At 44.6% G+C, this 17,557-nt stretch overlaps 2 protein-coding genes across 6 annotated transcripts; both read left to right on the top strand.

Moving 5' to 3' along the window:
* The first annotated feature begins 168 nt into the window (after nt 1-168).
* Nucleotides 169-6,957, top strand: rad17 (RAD17 checkpoint clamp loader component). Of its 3 annotated transcripts, none has more exons than XM_084468041.1 (17): nt 169-275; nt 766-881; nt 1,167-1,373; nt 1,673-1,753; nt 1,986-2,151; nt 2,380-2,516; nt 2,684-2,736; nt 3,021-3,146; nt 3,277-3,346; nt 3,455-3,566; nt 4,321-4,509; nt 4,625-4,719; nt 4,866-5,012; nt 5,273-5,401; nt 5,722-5,842; nt 6,336-6,393; nt 6,501-6,957. In XM_084468041.1, the coding sequence occupies exons 2-17, from the start codon at nt 849-851 to the stop codon at nt 6,697-6,699; spliced, it is 1,923 nt and encodes a 640-aa protein (XP_084324167.1). In that variant the 5' UTR covers nt 169-275; nt 766-848; the 3' UTR covers nt 6,700-6,957. The 3 variants fall into 3 exon arrangements, with proteins under 3 accessions (XP_084324167.1, XP_084324165.1, XP_084324166.1); XM_084468039.1 differs by having other exon boundaries at nt 1,673-1,774; XM_084468040.1 differs by lacking the exon at nt 169-275 and adding an exon at nt 303-467 and having other exon boundaries at nt 1,673-1,774.
* A 254-nt stretch (nt 6,958-7,211) lies between these two features.
* ccdc125 (coiled-coil domain containing 125) lies at nt 7,212-17,203 on the top strand. 3 transcript variants are annotated; one of them, XM_084468105.1, is made up of 12 exons: nt 7,212-7,455; nt 7,645-7,836; nt 9,196-9,254; nt 9,389-9,475; nt 11,002-11,079; nt 11,822-11,907; nt 12,001-12,083; nt 12,358-12,470; nt 13,252-13,356; nt 13,465-13,615; nt 14,462-14,577; nt 15,813-17,203. In XM_084468105.1, exons 2-12 carry the CDS (start codon nt 7,665-7,667, stop codon nt 16,263-16,265), a joined length of 1,503 nt encoding a protein of 500 aa, XP_084324231.1. In that variant the 5' UTR covers nt 7,212-7,455; nt 7,645-7,664; the 3' UTR covers nt 16,266-17,203. The 3 variants fall into 3 exon arrangements, with proteins under 3 accessions (XP_084324231.1, XP_084324230.1, XP_084324232.1); XM_084468104.1 differs by having other exon boundaries at nt 7,590-7,836; XM_084468106.1 differs by lacking the exon at nt 9,389-9,475 and having other exon boundaries at nt 7,590-7,836.
* The last annotated feature ends 354 nt before the right edge of the window (nt 17,204-17,557 follow it).

Here is a 17,557-nt window from a genome sequence, read left to right as displayed (position 1 = left end):
TTTCTTTCTTTATTATTGGCTATATTTTTTATAACGATTTAACGCACATAAAGCTACATTTTTTCCGTGCGTTTTGGCAGACGCATGCGTACTGCGCAGCTCAGCGTGCTCTAAGATGAAGTGACTCCTACGTCACTTCAGTGCGCCGCCCAACGCTACACCCCCTCGGTTTTAAAGAGAAACGCTCACTCGCGACCACGCTAATTAGTTATAATATCAACTATAGTCGAGCCTTTAGAGGTCGCTCAAACTTGAATACAACGCATATTGCGAAGGTATGTTTATGTCGTTATACCAACAAACACAAGGAGAGGATTTGGCTTGGTTATTAGTCAACGCATTCTGTTTGTTATGCTTGCTGAAAAAAGTTCTGCAGTGGAAATGAACACAGTCCTGAAAGCTGCACAATGCGTTGCACATGATATATACTAAGCTTTCCCCACTCTTTGCAGGGTTTGTTTGACCAGGTGACTACTGACTTGATCTTAACTTCTTTACCTCCGCTCTAATTGGAGTCTGGCTGTCATTCAATCGCTGTTTCTTAAGTGTACACTGAGATCGATGCTGATGTGACACATCTGCAGCAATCGATCGGTTGCACCTCTTGTACCCAGGCCAGTGTAAAGCACTACGCTATGCATGGCTCAACTTATGACATGAATATTTTAATCCACTTGAACAACGGGAACCTGGGTTGAGAACAACTGCTCAAAGTACTGGCTTTCAAGGCACGACATCGGAGTGTTTACCTGACTGCATTCCCAGGTCACAGCTGTGGTTCTCTGATGACCACATCTGCAGCAATCGGTACAGACCTCTAGTACCCAGGCCGATGTGAAGCACCACGGATGAGAATGTCCAAGCGTTCTCTCGGCGGAAAGGTAAGGTCAAATACAGAAAGTTTCTCAAGTATGTTTTGATTCATACCAGAGATGGGCAACATGCTCAATGCAATATATTTTGTGATATTAGTATTAACTTTTACTTTTACGATTACGATTAATCCAACATCAAATGTATATACCCCAATTCTTCCATGACAAAACCCTAAACTAAATCTTGTTTAATCCTGCTGAAATATTCCCCTGCTCTACGTGTCAAAAATATTGTATCTTGTTCCCGATCAACAACAATATATATTGCTTAATCAACTCTCTTCCATGCAGGCTAACTGTTGGGTGGAACCTTCATTTAGTAACCTGTTAGCGGGCAAGTCCCCTGAAAGCAAGGGCAAACCCGGCAAGTGTCCTAGGAAGAAAAAGGGTGAGACCAACAGCTCGGCCCTTCGATCCTCATCCCTGTCCGTTGTCCAAGAGCTACATAAGAGCGACCACAATGTGCCCTGGGTGGACGCACATGCTCCACGCTCACAGGTGAACTACTTTACTCATGAATCATTGACCTGGACTATATATACATTATAACATGTGTATATATCACACGTTGATTTCTTTGCTCTTTCGAGGGCTAAGGTTGGAGGTTGGAGGTTGGGGGGGGGGGGGGGGGCGGGGGGGGTCAGTAAATGGTAAATGTGGCCTGTGAAGCCATTTTTGATGTACAGGCTTTAATTGGTTATGGGCTATACAAAGGAAATTGACTCAATATGACTTTGCCTGTTGCTTATATGTTTCTGTTGTTTTTTTCTCACTGTTTCACAACTATGTTTGTGCAGGCTGAGCTCGCTGTACATAAGAAGAAGATCGAGGAGGTGGAGAACTGGATCAGGACGCACACGGACCCCACAACATCCAAGGTTTCAAATGTGTTAGAGAATGTGTGTATGACCCCTACAACAGAGTAGCCCGCCTGTTTGTAACCGTTGTCATTTGTTTGAAAAAGTCTCAGTTTAGTACTTTTTCCTGTCACATTACGGTCAACAGGAGTGGCAAAGCTTGCCCTCCATAATAGAATCATCCATCTGGAATGATGATTGAAATCTTGCTGAACATTCTAGTGAATAACCTGGGTCTCCTCCGTGTCCACAGGGGGGCGTTATTGCTCTGCTGACCGGTCCTTCAGGTTGTGGGAAGAGCGCCACAGTCCAGGTTCTGGCAGAAGAGCTAGGCTTCAGACTCCAGGAGTGGACCAACCCTTCCAACATCTCAGAATACAGAGCAGACCCTGAAGCGTATCGACAAACATTTGAGCCTGGTGTGCAGTTTATTTATTTTTTATTCAAATTAATTATTCTTTTTTTTTTTTTCATTTATTATTTTCTCTAAATAAAACAGAAAGTCACCAACAGTAGTACAGTAGATAAATGCACGTATGACGTCTGAAAACAATACGGATGGTCAGAGGGGGAGCTAATTAATATTAATATTGAAATCTGTCCTGTTTTTTCCCGCTCTCATTCTTCCTCAACAAAACATTGCGAAGCATCGAGGTTTAATGGCTTCTTGAGCACCTCACACACAAGCCTGTTCCAGGAGTTCCTCCTCCGAGCCAACAAGTACAACTGCCTGCAGATGGTGGGAGAGCAGGGGCCCAAGGACAGGAAGCTCATCCTCGTGGAGGTGGGTGCGCCCAGCACATACTGGTTTACTATTCAGTGATCCAGCAGATACTTCTATCCAAAGCCTCCCAACCCTCACACCTTCCTTCTCTGTCGTATTCATTCAGCATGGAGACTGCATGGGCAGCACACGTTTGAGGCAATGTTTCTACTCTTGTCTACTTCTAGGATTTCCCAAATAATTTCTTCAGGCAGCCAGGGAGTCTGCATGATATCTTGAGGTGAGTAACGATACACTGTGGCATAGCAGTCGCATAACTAACACTGATGAGGTGTGTGTGTGTGTGTGTGTGTGTGTGTGTGTGTGTGTGTGTGTGTGTGTGTGTGTGTGTGTGTGTGTGTGTGTGTGTGTGTGTGTGTGTGTGTGTGTGTGTGTGTGTGTGTGTTCGCTCTTTAGGATTGCTCTATTTTTCTTTTCACATGCAAAGCAATGGTTGATTATTCAGGTGTGGTATGTTTCAAACACGGTATGAATGAAAAATATTTTGTATCTTCTATCTTTTAGGAGATTTGTGAAGACGAGAAAGTGTCCGTTGGTATTTATCGTGTCAGAAAACCTGAGTGGAGACAGCCACTCTCGACTTCTGTTCCCTAAGGAGATCCAGGAAGAGCTGTCCATATGCAACATTAGGTCAGCACACACACACACACACACACACACACACACACACACACACACACACACACACACACACACACACACACACACACACACACACACACATACACACAGTGTAAAACCAACCCTTTTTCTTTTACAGCTTTAACCCTGTGGCGCCGACTACAATGAGCAAGATTCTACTGCGCATCGCAACTTTGGAGGCAGCCAAGGTGGGGGAAAAATGTTCATTTGAATGCATATGTAATTGTGTGTGTGTGTGTGTGTACATATTATGTGCATGTGAAGACATTTGTCTCTTTCTCTGTTTATGCTCACAGAGTGGAGGGAGGGTCTGTGTGCCCGACAAGGAGACGCTGGATAGTCTGTGCTCAGGAAGCTCGGGAGACGTACGCAGTGCCATCAACAGCCTGCAGTTCTCCTCCCTCCCAGGTGAAGTGGCAAAGACCTTCAACTGTGCCTTTCTGGGTGCCAAGTGTCAACTGTTGATCCGCATGGTTCAACTTATGATGTTAAAGTGGTGATATCATGCTTTTTCGAATTTTCCCAGACTGCTTTAGAATTTCATATGACGTATGTGTACATGTTTCATGTCTGCTAAGCTAGAATCTAAGTCTGAGCCAGGGGGAGTATTCGTGCCCACCGAGAACGCCCCTCAATAAGTGCCCAAACTTTCCTTCGTAACAGTGTGACGTCAGACTGTGCAGGGGGCGGTGCTGAAGTGCAGAAGTCACGCCTCCCGGCTACCCACAATGTTTACAACTTCTTGGGGGGGATTTGCAGACACACGCTCAAAAGCTTTCGACCAATCGCAACAGAGTCGGCGTGTTGACCAATCACAGCATACTGGGCTACTCGGGAGAGGGGCCTTAAACGTTTTTGAAAGATGCTGAAATTAGTTTTGCAGAAATGAACAGTGTGAGAATAATAAGGGTAATTTTTAACATACAGGCATGTAACCCTATTCTAGTAGTACCCCCAAATTCAATTATTAACCCAAAAAAGCATGATATGGGACCTTTAATTTAACTGGTTTGTTGCACAAACCAGCAATGCTTCCTCAACGATTCAGCTTTTTAGATTGTTGCTCTGTAAGATAAGTCATGAATGTGTGTGGGTGGTCTTTTGAGTTGTGGTGCGTTCATGTAACACCAGTAACCTAACCGTAACCCTACCTTCTCATCAGAAAGGGGACTGTCGCTCACGAAAAAGGGAAAATGTGTCGCCGTGTTGCCGGGCAAAGAGGCGTGCAAAAGGACACAAGGAAAGAAGCGGTCTAAGGAGAAAGGTGTGGGCGAGGCCGAGCAGTGTATCGGAGGGAAAGACGTCTCACTCTTTCTGTTCCGAGCCCTGGGAAAGATCCTCCACTTGAAGAGTGAGTCTGCCCAGTAGTGACGTGGATTCCTCAGTCGATAAGTCGATTTCATCAAACATCGAATGGTTCAGTGAGGCCCTGATCAACATTTCCTCATCGTGTGTTTTATCGACAGGAGAGACCATCGAAGGCCCCCAAGGAGCAGAGCGACACAAACTGCCCGCTCATCTCTCTGAGCATCGAAGGAACTCGCTGTTAATAGACCCTGAGGTAGTCCGACCAACGCTCAAACTCGAAATAAGAATAAACAATATATCATGAATAATATATTATATTAAATATTTATATAAGGAAGACCAATATCGAATGGGTGAATAACAGTGTTGTCCTGTCGCCCTGCCCCCTCCGGCCTGCAGCTTGTGGTAGAGCGCTCACACATGTCTGCAGAGTTCTTCAACCTGTACCTGCACCAGAACTACCTGGACTTCTTCTCCACGGCGGAGGACGTGGCGAGAGCCAGCGAGTATCTGTCAGACGCAGACTTCTTCATTGGTGACTGGGCCGTAAGTCTCCAGAACACAATTGAACACTTTCTGTCGTACGTGCACAACCAATTCCACTCGGGGCAAATGAAGTAATATTCTATTTTATTCTACCCAGAAAGTAATCCCACTGAGGTTCTTTTTGGGGAAAATACATATTTATGCAGGAAGTGAGGGAAAACTAATTATTTGAATGACATTGGCTGAACAGTTTGTCATCAATATTTGCTCATTTGAATTGCGCTGTGGCAATAATAAAGAACGCCTCATTTCTATTGTAGTCGCGCGCAGTCATGGCGGAGTACGGCTCCTCGGTGGCCACTAGAGGGCTCCTTCACTGCAACTCGGCCCAGGCTCCGGTCGGCTTCAGACCGCTGCACAAACCCAACTGGTTACTCATCAACAAAAAGGTAAAGCCTTTCTCACATTACTCACATAGATGCGCTCGACTCCACCAGCGTTGTTCCCTTCCAAACATGTACATAAAAACATGTACATCTCAATATTATTGAGATGGTATTTTTGTGTTATTGAGGTAGCGGATCCATTGCTGCTTGTTGAAATGGAGACTGAGTTGCTGTAACGTCGTTTATTTTCTGTTGAGCAGCTAGTCGTCTGCTTACTTGATGTAAGCGTATGCCAAATGTGTAGGACGTGGGACTACATTTACAGACTGTGCGTGTTCTTTTGTCAAAATCGTAATAATAGTGACATTGTTTCTTCTTCACAGCACAGGGAAAACTGCCTGGCCGCCCAGTCCCTGTTCATCAACTTCTGCCTGACTCCCACCAGCCTCCAGGTGGAGCTTCTGCCCTATCTGGCCAAGCTCAGCAACCCCATGAGAAACCCAGGTAACGAGTCACTGCTCCGGTAGGAGGTAGTTCACATTCTGACCACACCATGACGGGAAAAATACAGGTGGAAACCGACGACTTGCCATGGCTTTGTGTTGCTTTTCAACCGTCACATAAAGCCAGTTTCGCAAAGCACTGACAGTGCCGTATGGAAGGGGCTATTGATTCAGCAGACCTGTGATTTGGTGATTGCAGTCGCTAGAACTATCTTTTCATCAGCCCCGACGTTAAATAGTACAACACTAAGTAAGAAAAGAGTAATGCCATAGCTTTTAGCTTCAAATTGTTCCCTTAGAAACCGATGGATGACATTCTGTTTCATTCGGTCTATAGTGCAGTGTCAATGTCATTAGCTTGACAAATATGATGGTGCAAGCAGCACTTAAAATACACAGAATTGCATGGCACATTGAATTCACAGTCAATGCTTCTTCACTTCAATTGATCCTATTTTTTAACCAGGCGTTGACTTATTTTCTTCACTTCACAGCACAGATAGCCTTCATTCAGGACGTGGGTCAGCTTGCAAAGAGGAGGTTTCCTGGCAGGTAACCCCCCCTCCTCCCCCAGCATGTTTTAACATGGACATTATTATTGGATTCAAATCTCGTGTTTTATTCCAAGATAGTTTTGGCTAACAATCGTCTTCTTTTAGGTTAAACCTTGAAGCCCTGACAGACAAGGACCCTGGGACACTGGATCTAGATAACGAGGTGGAAGGAGACCAGGCCGGAGCCCTGTCACCTCCCCGGGAGCCTGGGCCAGAGCTGCCTGCCAGCCAGCCACAGCCCACCACGTTTGAGGCCCTCATGAAGGAGGAGGACGTGCTCATTGAAGAATATGACAGTGATTAACCCTGAGAGCCTGAAATGGACTTTCCGGTTCAGACCGTTGCTTCTCGTCTTGTTGTCTGAATATTGTTTGTAATATCAGCACACCAACTCGGCACCCCATTGTCATTCTCTTATAAGTGCATCGTCGCTTAACATAATTATTATTGTATTTATGTGTGTTGTATTCGCAATTGTTTTGCTGCCTATGTCTGTTGAATAATAGGTCTGCCATAGACTCGACTGTGACTCCTTGGATCTACTTGATCATAAAACATTAGGAATAAGTTAAACCTTCCCATGCCTTTCTTTTTCACTTGTTCATGTTTCATAGTAGTTCAATCGCATTGTTTCAGACTATTCCTTTGTTTTCCAAGTTACAGGCGATTACAATAAAACCTTGCTGCAGAATGAGTTCAGTGATCGCAGTAGGCCTACCGTATTGTCACGCCCGCTTCACTCCACGCCCCTTGGGATAATATTTACCCAGCGTATAGTAGGCTCAGTAGGCTCGTTTTAGACGGCCTCTCTGACGCTGGAACTGACACGGAAAAGAGGATACATTCGTTGTGATCTTGTTAATAAAGACAACTTATCCCAGGTTGGTAGGCTGTAGGGCAGCCATGGGAGTGGTAGTAGTAGTAGTAGGGACATGACCCTGTGTTGTTCTGGTTGCGCACAGATGGCACAGACGAGACGTCCGCTTCCTCAAACGCGATTGTCGTAGCCTACAACTAAAATACGTGAAGTGAAATAAGTGAAAATAGGACACCTTTGAAAGTAAGTGCAAGTTTGTATGCAAGTGAACCTGCCTCCCGTGGTGAAATGCTGTTAAATGTGTATGTAGTCCTCTATGTTAAGGTGTGCGTGTGCGCGTGCGTGTTTGTTAGTTAGAGACTGATTATAACCTGCAGATGCAGGGTAACGTAGAAGATACTGGAGCAGGACTCTTGGACGATAACATGGCAGAAGGAGACCTGGGGGACGGTATGGGCATACGTCTGGCGGCCCTCGACCTCCAGACCAACGGGCCCCAACAGCATGGGACCCCCGGCGGGACCCCCCGCGGAACCGAGCTCCCGCGGGACAGCGCAGTGAGCGACCCGGGCTTCTCTTTCACATCGTTCGGCATGCCGTATACGTCGTTGAAAACAAGATCAGGTATATTTTGAACACCCGAATCACATCATTCATCTTCGGAGGGTTGCATGTCATGTGTCCTTTATATAGTTTATGATAGTAGAGCTATTCCACATAACGTTTTACCAAAGGGACCCGCTGGCCTACTGGGACCATAATACTCCAGTTGAAAAGTTGGTCTGAATAAGATATTGCATTTAATTGTCAAACTTTCATTCCTATAGGTTAGACACAATTCTGTTACACACTTTGTTTGAAGAAACCTAAATGGATAACAATATGAAGTTATTAGTGTGTAATAGACAGTCTGCAGGGCCTGATGAAATCAATCCTTTTTTTCTTAAAGTAGCTGCTGAGATTGTTGCTGGCCCATTGGTTTATATCTTCAACTTATCATTAGAACAGAATATTGTTCCTGACATTTGGAAATTTGCTCTGGTTGTACCCTTGCTATTCACTATATATATTAATAATGTTAGTGATAACCAATTAGATGCAAACATTCATTTATATGCAGATGATACCATAATTTATTGTTCTGCATCCTCAATTGACAGGTGTATTTCAAAGTTGCAGGAAGCATTTGAAATAGTTCAGCGTAATCTCCTTTCTCTAAAATGAATAGAAAAACAAAATACATGATTTTTTGTAAGAAACATAAGTCTGGATCCTCTCCACCATCTCTTTATAGACTGCAGGGGAGACCAATGGAATTGGATTTTGGAAAGACTGCTTTTACCTATAATGCGTCAGTTGCTTGGAAAGAGATTCAGAGATCACTCAAACTTACTGCTTTAATTTCACTTTCTGAGTCATATCTCAACCAAATATTTCAAATTGTCTGCTCCTGTTTTTAATTGTTTTTTAATTTCTGAATTTGTTTAATGTCTCTATTGATTACCTTTGTCTGTCCTATGTTCATTGTGTGCTGCTACCTTGGCCAGGGCTCACTTGTAAAAGAAATATCTATCCCAATGTGATTTCTCCCTGGTTAAATAAAGGTTAAAGAAAAAAGAACAGAAAAAATCAGTGACTCATTGTCCCGGGCTCTTTAAGACCAAAGATACACTTACCCATAATGTGCCTATACATCTTCTTTTTATATATTTGATTGATGATTTGTAAATTTAAAGCCACAATCAGCAATTGTGGCTGGCCTTATTGAGTCTCATGGTCCTCACACACATGAGACTAACTGACGAGAAGTTATATAGTGTGAGTTGATGTGATGTTAATTTAAAGTGTTGACCAAAGTGTTGTTAGCCAGTATGCTAGTAAATGGAGAACAGCAGGACGGAAGTCTGAGGCGAGAGGGCCCACAGGAGTAGGGTTTGGGGAGCTTCAACGTATCTATCTCTGATCTATTCTCTGTTCTACCAGGGTCCCTGGTGGACCTGTCAAAGGAAGAGCTGAGAGAGAGACTGCAGGAGGCGTCTGAGGTAAGACCAGAACAAAATAAACATTTCAATCTTCTCTCAAAGCTTTTGAATGCTACACTGGCTTAGGCTCCTGCCCCATACCTCACTGCAAGCATTACAATACACACGTCTTCTGGTCCTGTCTGTATCTGGAGACACTGGAAGGGCTGCGCTGTGAGCTGGAGGTGACTCACCGCTACCTGGAGGGGAAGTATGAAGCATTGAAGATCCTGCAAGGAAAGGTTCTCTCTCTCTCTTTCAGACACACACACACACACACACACACACACACACACACACACACACACACACACACACACACACACACACACACAGTCGCAAACACATGCAGAGACGCAGACAATCGACACACAACCTAAATATATCTTAACTGTTCCAGTTGTGTGTTATGGAAAGTGTGTGTAGTATACGCACACAATAGCAACAGTGTAGTCTACAGAATGACATTATGGGCTGCGTGTGGCTCAGGAGGTAGAGAAGGTTGGCTGGTAACAGGAATGTTGCTAGTTTGATCCCCGGCTCCTCCCTCAAGGCTCGAGGTGTTCCTGAGTAGGACGCCTCACCCTAACTGTTCCCGACGAGCTGGCTCCCTGTCGCCCTGCGTGGTTGACACCGCCGTCGGTGTGTGAATGTGTGCATGAATAAGTGAATGTTAGGCGATATTGTAAAGCGCTCTGAGTGGCCACTGGTTAGAAAAGTGCTGTGGAAATGCAGTCCATTTACCATTTATGATCTCATGCAATCTGAACAACTTTAACAGATATTTGTCCTACTTATGGAACTGGGTAATTTGAAACATGAATCAGTATGTGTTTAGTTTAGTTTAGTTTATTTTATTACACTTTGCAATCACATTAGTGTCCTGTTGCGATGCATTTATACAATCTAATAGCATGTGCACTGTACTTCATATAAAATAACCTTATGGAACAGCATGTAAGTACACTGTGGTTCTGGTGGGGGGGTAAGGTTAGAGGGGGGTAGAGTGAGGCTGTTCTATAACATCATGAGGGCCACCTCGGCCACATCCGGCCCCCTGGGGGCGGCAGGAGATTAGGAGGCCAATTAAGTTAATTGGGCAACACCTGTTGACTGACGGCTCCTCTGCTATTCCAGCAGAACAAGCCAGCAACTGTCTACTCTATGGGCTCTCTCTGTGGCTGACTGTTGGATTCTCGTGTGGTTCTCTCGCTCTGGCTCTCTGGCTCTCTCTCCCTCATAGCTGACAGAAAGCGTAGGTTTTTTGGGTTCTTTTTTGGTATGTTATGATTTAGGTTTATTATAACATCCTCCCACACTGTCATTATTTATTATATTCACATTCAGCCATGTACTCCACACACCACTGATACTACAAACGCGCAGCTCATGGTGGCTTTATTAGATATATATATATATAAATGTACCACTTACATTTTGTACTTATATTCACCTGTATTTAATGCAACCACTTATATACCACTTATAAGAGGTACATTTGTGTTTTATCCAATGTCAAGTACATGCTCTAACAGGGTAGGTAACATGCCTTATAACATGTGTAATAACACCTTAACCAGGACCATTTTAAACTGCTTCCATTCTTTTGATCTCGTCCAGTCATCATGATGCCAACCTTCAAATGTCAAAGTACAACAGTTCACAGGGAGACATTTGCTATTTTATCAAATGTATTTGTTTACTTGATGCAAATCCGAACATTATGTCCTGTGACCTAATCAGCAGGGTGTGCTGTCCTTTCTGACAGACGATCCTGGAGAAAGCGACCAGCCACACCAAGAGCCTGCTGCAGAAGAGCGAGGAGCGAGCCAGGGCCCTGGAGAAGGTACACGTGTGTCTGGTGCTCCTATAGCTTCAGGGGGTCCTAATGTTTACCCTCTCTTGTTGTTTAGTTGTCCCGGACCGCTTTGTGGACCAACAGCCTAAGTAGGCTGAATGGGAAAATATAACTAGACACTGACTAGAACATTTTTACGGAAAGACACATAAAGGCTTTAAAGGACTCAATCCGTGACAGGTGCTTATAATAGAACAAGCTCTCACTGTCTATAGCGGGCTTTATGTTCTCACCCCCTGTTGATATCCCTCAGTTTATGCTATCAACATTATTGTGTTTTCCATGCATGTCTGCTAGCCTTTATGCTTGTATTGCGATGCCTGTGCTTTTTTATTCAGGTGTTTTACTGATGTAAATGGTCCTCATTTATATAGCGCTTTTATCCAAAGCGCTTTACAGTGTTGACTGACATTCACCCATTCATGCACATATTCACACACCAACGGTGGAGTCAACCACACAGGGCGACAGCCAGCTCGTCAGGAGCATGTAGGGTGAGGCGTCTTGCTCAGGGACACCACGACACTCAGCTAGGAGGAGCCGGGGATCGAACCACCAACCTTGTGGTTACCAGCCAACCCACTCTACCTCCCCCCCCGCCCCATGCTCCCTCTGTGTTTTTTGTATTCTTAACTCATTTCTATTTCAGCCTCCTTCCCCTCTACCCACTCCTGCCATTGTAAATAATAATTTCTTAAACTAAGGTTAGCTGATCCTCTTTTCTGTGAAGGAGGTGAATGGCTTACAGTGGGAGATAACGTCCAATCAAGTGCAGATGAAGAAATGTGAACAGTCATGGGAGCAGAAGTTTAACAGGTTTAACAGGTTATTTATATACAGAAACTCTAACTTTTCTTTAATAAAATAATCTTCACTGATCCCCATTTTGAATTGTTTCACTGTTTCCAGAATGAAGAGTGAAAACAAAGCGCTGAGCAGAAGTCTGGAGGAGAGGATGAATGAGAGCCGTGAGCTGAGAGCTGAAAACACAGGTGCATGCATCCTCTGTGTTCACACATTCCTCGACGTGTGTGTGTTTGTGTGTGTGTGTGTGTGTTTGTGTGAGTGTTTTAGTGTGAGTGTGAGTGTGTGTGTGGGTCTTTTTGATCTTTACTGGAGATCATTCGCCTTGAACAACGTTTGTGTTTATGCAGTCCACTTTACCAGAATGATAGCTGGTACCGCATTTGCTCTATACACCCACCCACCCAAACGTTGGTGAGTGTGCAAAACAGTGTGAAACTAACATGGTATCCTCTTGAACAGGGTTGAGTCAACAGTGTATGGAGCTTCTCTCCATGCTGAGTGCTAGAGAGCAGAAGGCCTACGAAGACACAAGGCCTCCGTGTGGCCATGGGAGAGATGGCACGGTCCTTGAGGTGAGTTGGAAGAGACTTTTTATCACAGCTGGTGCATTTTGCAGTTGAGAAATGATTTCACTTGCTTTTTCACACCAAAAGCATGCATTGTTATACGATCTAAATGAAATCAATGAAAGTGTATATAATAAAACGGTCTACATCATTATATGATAAGTTTCGAAAACAAATAATAATGGTGAAGTGGCTAATGGTTCTCCGCTGCCAGGGAACAAGCAGAAACAAGTGGGATCGCTCTGTAAAAAGACCACTCCACTAGGGGAGTGGTCTAGGATATAAATGGTAAATGGACTGCATTTCCACAGCGTTTTTCTAACCAGTGGCCACTCAAAGCGCTTTACAATATGGCCAAACATTCAGCCATTGATACACACATTCACACTGCACGGCGGAGTCAACCACGCAGGGCGTGGACAGCCAGGAGCAGTTAGGGTGAGGTGTCTTGCTCAGGGACACCTCGACACTCAGCTAGGAGGAGCCGGGGATCGAACCAGCAACCTTCCAGTTACCAGCCAACCTGCTCTACCTCCTGAGCCGCATGCCACCCAATATATATCATATTACAGATATCACGCTACCGATAACTGATTTACCTGAATTGTTTTACTATACCCTTCAGAATCGTTGTTCTGAAGACAATTGAATGTGAACTACAAAGTTGTGCAACGTGTCCCATTCAGGCCGACTGGCTCTGAGGAAGTGGACATGGGATGATGGCTCATCCAGAGGACCTCCTCCTCCTCTGACCTCCTCTCTCCCTCATGGTTGTCCTTTGGTCCAGATGGCGGTGCTGGGGGCCTGCCACTGCCCCGGGGTAATGGAGTCCTGTCCTTGTGCCAAGACGGCTGCTGCTAGCAGGACACAACTCCTCCAGCTCAGACAGGAGGTTGTTGGACACTACAGTGAACTGCACTCATCAACTCTCAAATGTATTGACATTGACACATTTTTATAAAAAAAAATGATTTGTGTGTGTGTGTGTGTGTGTGTGCAGCTGGACCTCCTGGTGAGGAGCAGGGAGGAGGCCCTCCTGATGGCCGATGCATTCCGCATCGCTTTTGAACAGCAGCTGAGGAAGAGAAGCGACCGCCTCCTGCTGCAGGCCGAGGCGCGCACGCCCAAGTCCCACCCTAGGGAGACACAGGGCAAGTCCCACCCTAGGGAGACACAGGGCAGGTCCCACCCTAGGGAGACACAGGGCAGGTCCCACCCTAGGGAGACACAGGGCAGGTCCCACCCTAGGGAGACACAGGGCAAGTCCCACCCTAGGGAGACACAGGGCAGGTCCCACCCTAGGGAGACACAGGGCAAGTCCCACCCTAGGGAGACACAGGGCAGGTCATTTACATTTGGGGGATTTTGCTGATGCTTTTATCCAAAGCGATTCATTCACACACTGACGGCGGAGTGAAGCACGCAGGGCGTGGACAGCCAGCTCATCAGGAGCAGTTAGGGTGAGGTGTCTTGCTCAGGGACAACTTGACACTCAGCTAGGAGGAACAGGTTAAACATAGTTTATAAATAAATATATGTTACCGAAGGGGGCACCATTAACACTTATATATCCATATAATGTTAAGTATACTGAGCAATATCCTGAATGGGACACCTCTGCTACCTCTCATATAGGAGAACTGCTTCATACTCCTGTTGAATACACATCATTGATTCAGCATCATCTCTATACTCATAATAGCGCTTGATAAGCAGGATTACCACACTGTCTGGAGTCCTTGTAAGATGATCAGAGTAGTGTTTTGAACAGTGATGATTAAGTTCAAAACATTTAAATATAATAAGTGTTTTGTATACTAGTGGAGCCGTGACTGCATGCTTAAATGCTGCCTAGAAATCACGTGACAGCAGAACTTGTGTTGATGTAATAATGCGCTGCATAAAACATGCTTATTCTAGATTTGGATATCCAATACATGCTATACACTCAAGCACCATACAACCTCACTAACACTTGTGTCGCTTTTATATTCAAGGTGCAAACAGAACTCGGGTTGGTGTGGCTCAGAGGCTAAGAGCCATTCTTCCCTCGGGCCTGGAAGCCAAAGCATCACTTGACCACACAGACACCCTGCAAAAACTCCTGGACTTGGTCAGTCTCCTTCTTCTAGAACAATCCCTTTTGCTGTCATTTTCGTCATGTTGCACTCTCAATAAATGGTTTGAAAGTTGAAGGTTCAAGGATGGAAGTAGTTTGGGCTAATGCATTATCTGCCTGATATACACACAGCTTGCAATGTGTTCATGCTAGAACCACTCAGTAATGCAATTTGGCTACGCTGCCCTAATTAGTTTCAGCTTGGAAAAGACTAAACAGACCCCCCCCCCCACAGCTATAACTCACGTACGTTACTCTACGTACGTGACTCTACGTACGTGACTCTACGTACGTGACTCTACGTACGTGACTCTATGTACGTTACTCTACCTATGTGACTCTACGTACGTTACTCTACGTACGTGACTCTACGTACGTGACTCTACGTACGTGACTCTACGTACGTTACTCTACGTACGTTACTCTACGTACGTTACTCTACATATGTGACTCTACGTACGTGACTCTTCGTACGTGACTCTACGTACGTGACTCTACGTACGTGACTCTACCTATGTGACTCTACCTATGTGACTCTACGTACGTTACTCTACGTACGTGACTCTACGTACGTTACTCTACGTACGTTACTCTACCTATGTGACTCTACCTATGTGACTCTACCTATGTGACTCTACGTACGTGACTCTACGTACGTTACTCTACGTACGTTACTCTACGTACGTTACTCTACGCAGAGCTGCCAACTCTCACGGTTTCACTGTGTGACACACGTTTTTGCCTACTTACACACGCGCACACACCACACATCCACATATATTTATGCATTACAAGATTCTACAGAATCTCACGCCAGCAAAAACCCAAAAGTTGGCTGCCCTGCTCTACGTATGTGACTCTACGTATGTTAATCTACGTACGCTACTCTACGTATGCTACTCTACGTATGTCACTCTAGGTACGCTACTCTACGTATGCTACTCTATGTATGTGACTCTACGTACGTTACTCTATGTATGTCACTCTATGTATGTCACTCTAGGTACGCTACTCTACGTATGCTACTCTACGTATACTACTCTAGGATGTTCTCCAGGCTATGTTTAACCCTCTCTATCCTAAAACCAAAACTTCATCTCTAACCGACTACATACATAACCATACGTAGCCTAAGACCTCAACTTAACCATCTCTTACCCAATACAAATAGCATGCTCGTCTCATCAGATGACCGGTAAGCCCTGTGTATTCTCTATGCTCCACTACAGCTGAATGACAAGGAGGAGGCTCTTGCTCACCAGAGGAAGGTGAGCCACATGCTGGCCCACAACGCCAAAGAGCTGCAAAAACAGTTACCTGTTGAAGCTACGTGGCCATTAGACTCACAGACCAAGCCATTGGAATCATGTAACTCTAACTCCCAGGCCTTGAGGAAGTCACAGTCAAGCTCATGGCTAATTCAATCCGACTTGAAGAACAAGCGATGCCAGCTAAATAACTCTATGATTCCTTCAAAGGGAACTCAAGACTCCCAGAACCCAAAAGAGGAGTCATTAGACAGTAAGACCCAGGTTCTGCGTTCACCAGTCACAAAGACCCCGACAGAACCACCAGACACAAAGACCCCCACAGGACCACCAGACGCAAAGACCCCCACAGGAGAACCACCAGATCCCAAAGATCCACTAGATTCCACTAGATTCCAAGATCCAGCCAGGTGAACTAGCAGAAACCAATACCTTGTTAATAGAACCACCAGACATTGAAACATTGAGGGACCACCAGACACCAAGACCCTGAGGAACCACCAGACACCAAGACCCTGAGGAACCACCAGAAACCAAGACCCTGAGGAACCACCTGACACCAAGACCCTGAGGAACCACCTGACACCAAGACCCTGAGGAACCACCTGACACCAAGACCCTGAGGAACCACCTGATACCAAGACCCTGAGGAACCACCTGACACCAAGACCCTGAGGAACCACCTGACACCAAGACCCTGAGGAACCACCTGACACCAAGACCCATCCATAGGGTCCACCAGACTCAAAATACTGTCCTTGGTGACTACGAGATGCCAGGATCCAGCCACAAGGACCACAAGATGCCCAACACCAACACAAACAATCATGGAACAAGCCAAACTGAAAATCTTAGGCCATAGGATGGATATTTTGGTAATTCAATAATAATAATAAAGGCATTGATAATTCAATGCCTGTCAATAATTGATTTTAAACCTTTATATTAGGAATGGTCCCCATTGAGACCAGGGTCTTATTTTGTAATGGTGCCCTGGGAACAGTGTAGGAATCCATTCAACATCTCTGTACTGTATCTTCCATTAGTCTTTGGACGACATCGGGAGCTTATCAGGGGTACACTTTGAGAAGGGTAAACAGTATATATATTTTAAATTAAACTAATTGTTTGTTAATGAAAGAATATACCCAAGCACTAATATAATGTAAATGTAATTACTTTAGCATGAATACAAATCTCTTTTAATTCATGATTTGTATCATTGTTGGGTATCTGATTTGATGATTTGCGGAGTTAATATAACTTTATTTATGATATTTTGTGTCTTAAGAAAGAAGTGTAAGAGTTAAATTGAGGTTAAATGTATTCATCATCTTAATCAAATATTTGCATTGAGTAAAGTCAACAGCACTGAAACAATAAAAGACATCCTGTAAAACAGGATTCAGACATTTGATTCATTTCAGCACACTACTACTAGGACTGAGTGGATGAGCAGACTGCAATGTGTGCCTGACATAATAATCTTGCATGCAAAAATGCACAAAAGTCACAATGTTGTAAATACTAAAACGGTGTCCTAGCTTCTCATTCATACACCAGGGGGCGGTGTGGGCAAACAAACACAGCACCGTCGTCCGTATAGTTTAGTTTATGGAATATTATGTTTCACATGACCAATTCAAAGTAAGCATGTGTTCCAAATAAAATAAATTCTTTCATAAATTAAACTAATAGATTAATTA

Source organism: Micromesistius poutassou, assembly GCF_964030765.1.
Source record: "Micromesistius poutassou genome assembly, chromosome: 5".
Taxonomy (NCBI): Eukaryota; Metazoa; Chordata; class Actinopteri; order Gadiformes; family Gadidae; genus Micromesistius; species Micromesistius poutassou.
This window is presented reverse-complemented; position numbering and strand designations above follow the sequence as displayed.

Excerpts from the sequence above, each read along its gene's own strand:
- rad17 (XM_084468039.1), top strand. The coding sequence starts at position 849 with ATGAGAATGTCCAAGCGTTCTCTCGGCGGAAAG. Across the intron at positions 882-1,166 it reads AGCGTTCTCTCGGCGGAAAG|GCTAACTGTTGGGTGGAACC; the intron begins GTAAGGTCAAAT and ends TCTTCCATGCAG. Across the intron at positions 4,720-4,865 it reads CGCTGTTAATAGACCCTGAG|CTTGTGGTAGAGCGCTCACA; the intron begins GTAGTCCGACCA and ends TCCGGCCTGCAG.
- ccdc125 (XM_084468104.1), top strand. The coding sequence starts at position 7,590 with ATGCAGGGTAACGTAGAAGATACTGGAGCAGGACTCTTGGACGATAAC. Across the intron at positions 9,476-11,001 it reads TGAAGATCCTGCAAGGAAAG|ACGATCCTGGAGAAAGCGAC; the intron begins GTTCTCTCTCTC and ends CCTTTCTGACAG. Across the intron at positions 11,080-11,821 it reads GAGCCAGGGCCCTGGAGAAG|GAGGTGAATGGCTTACAGTG; the intron begins GTACACGTGTGT and ends TTTTCTGTGAAG.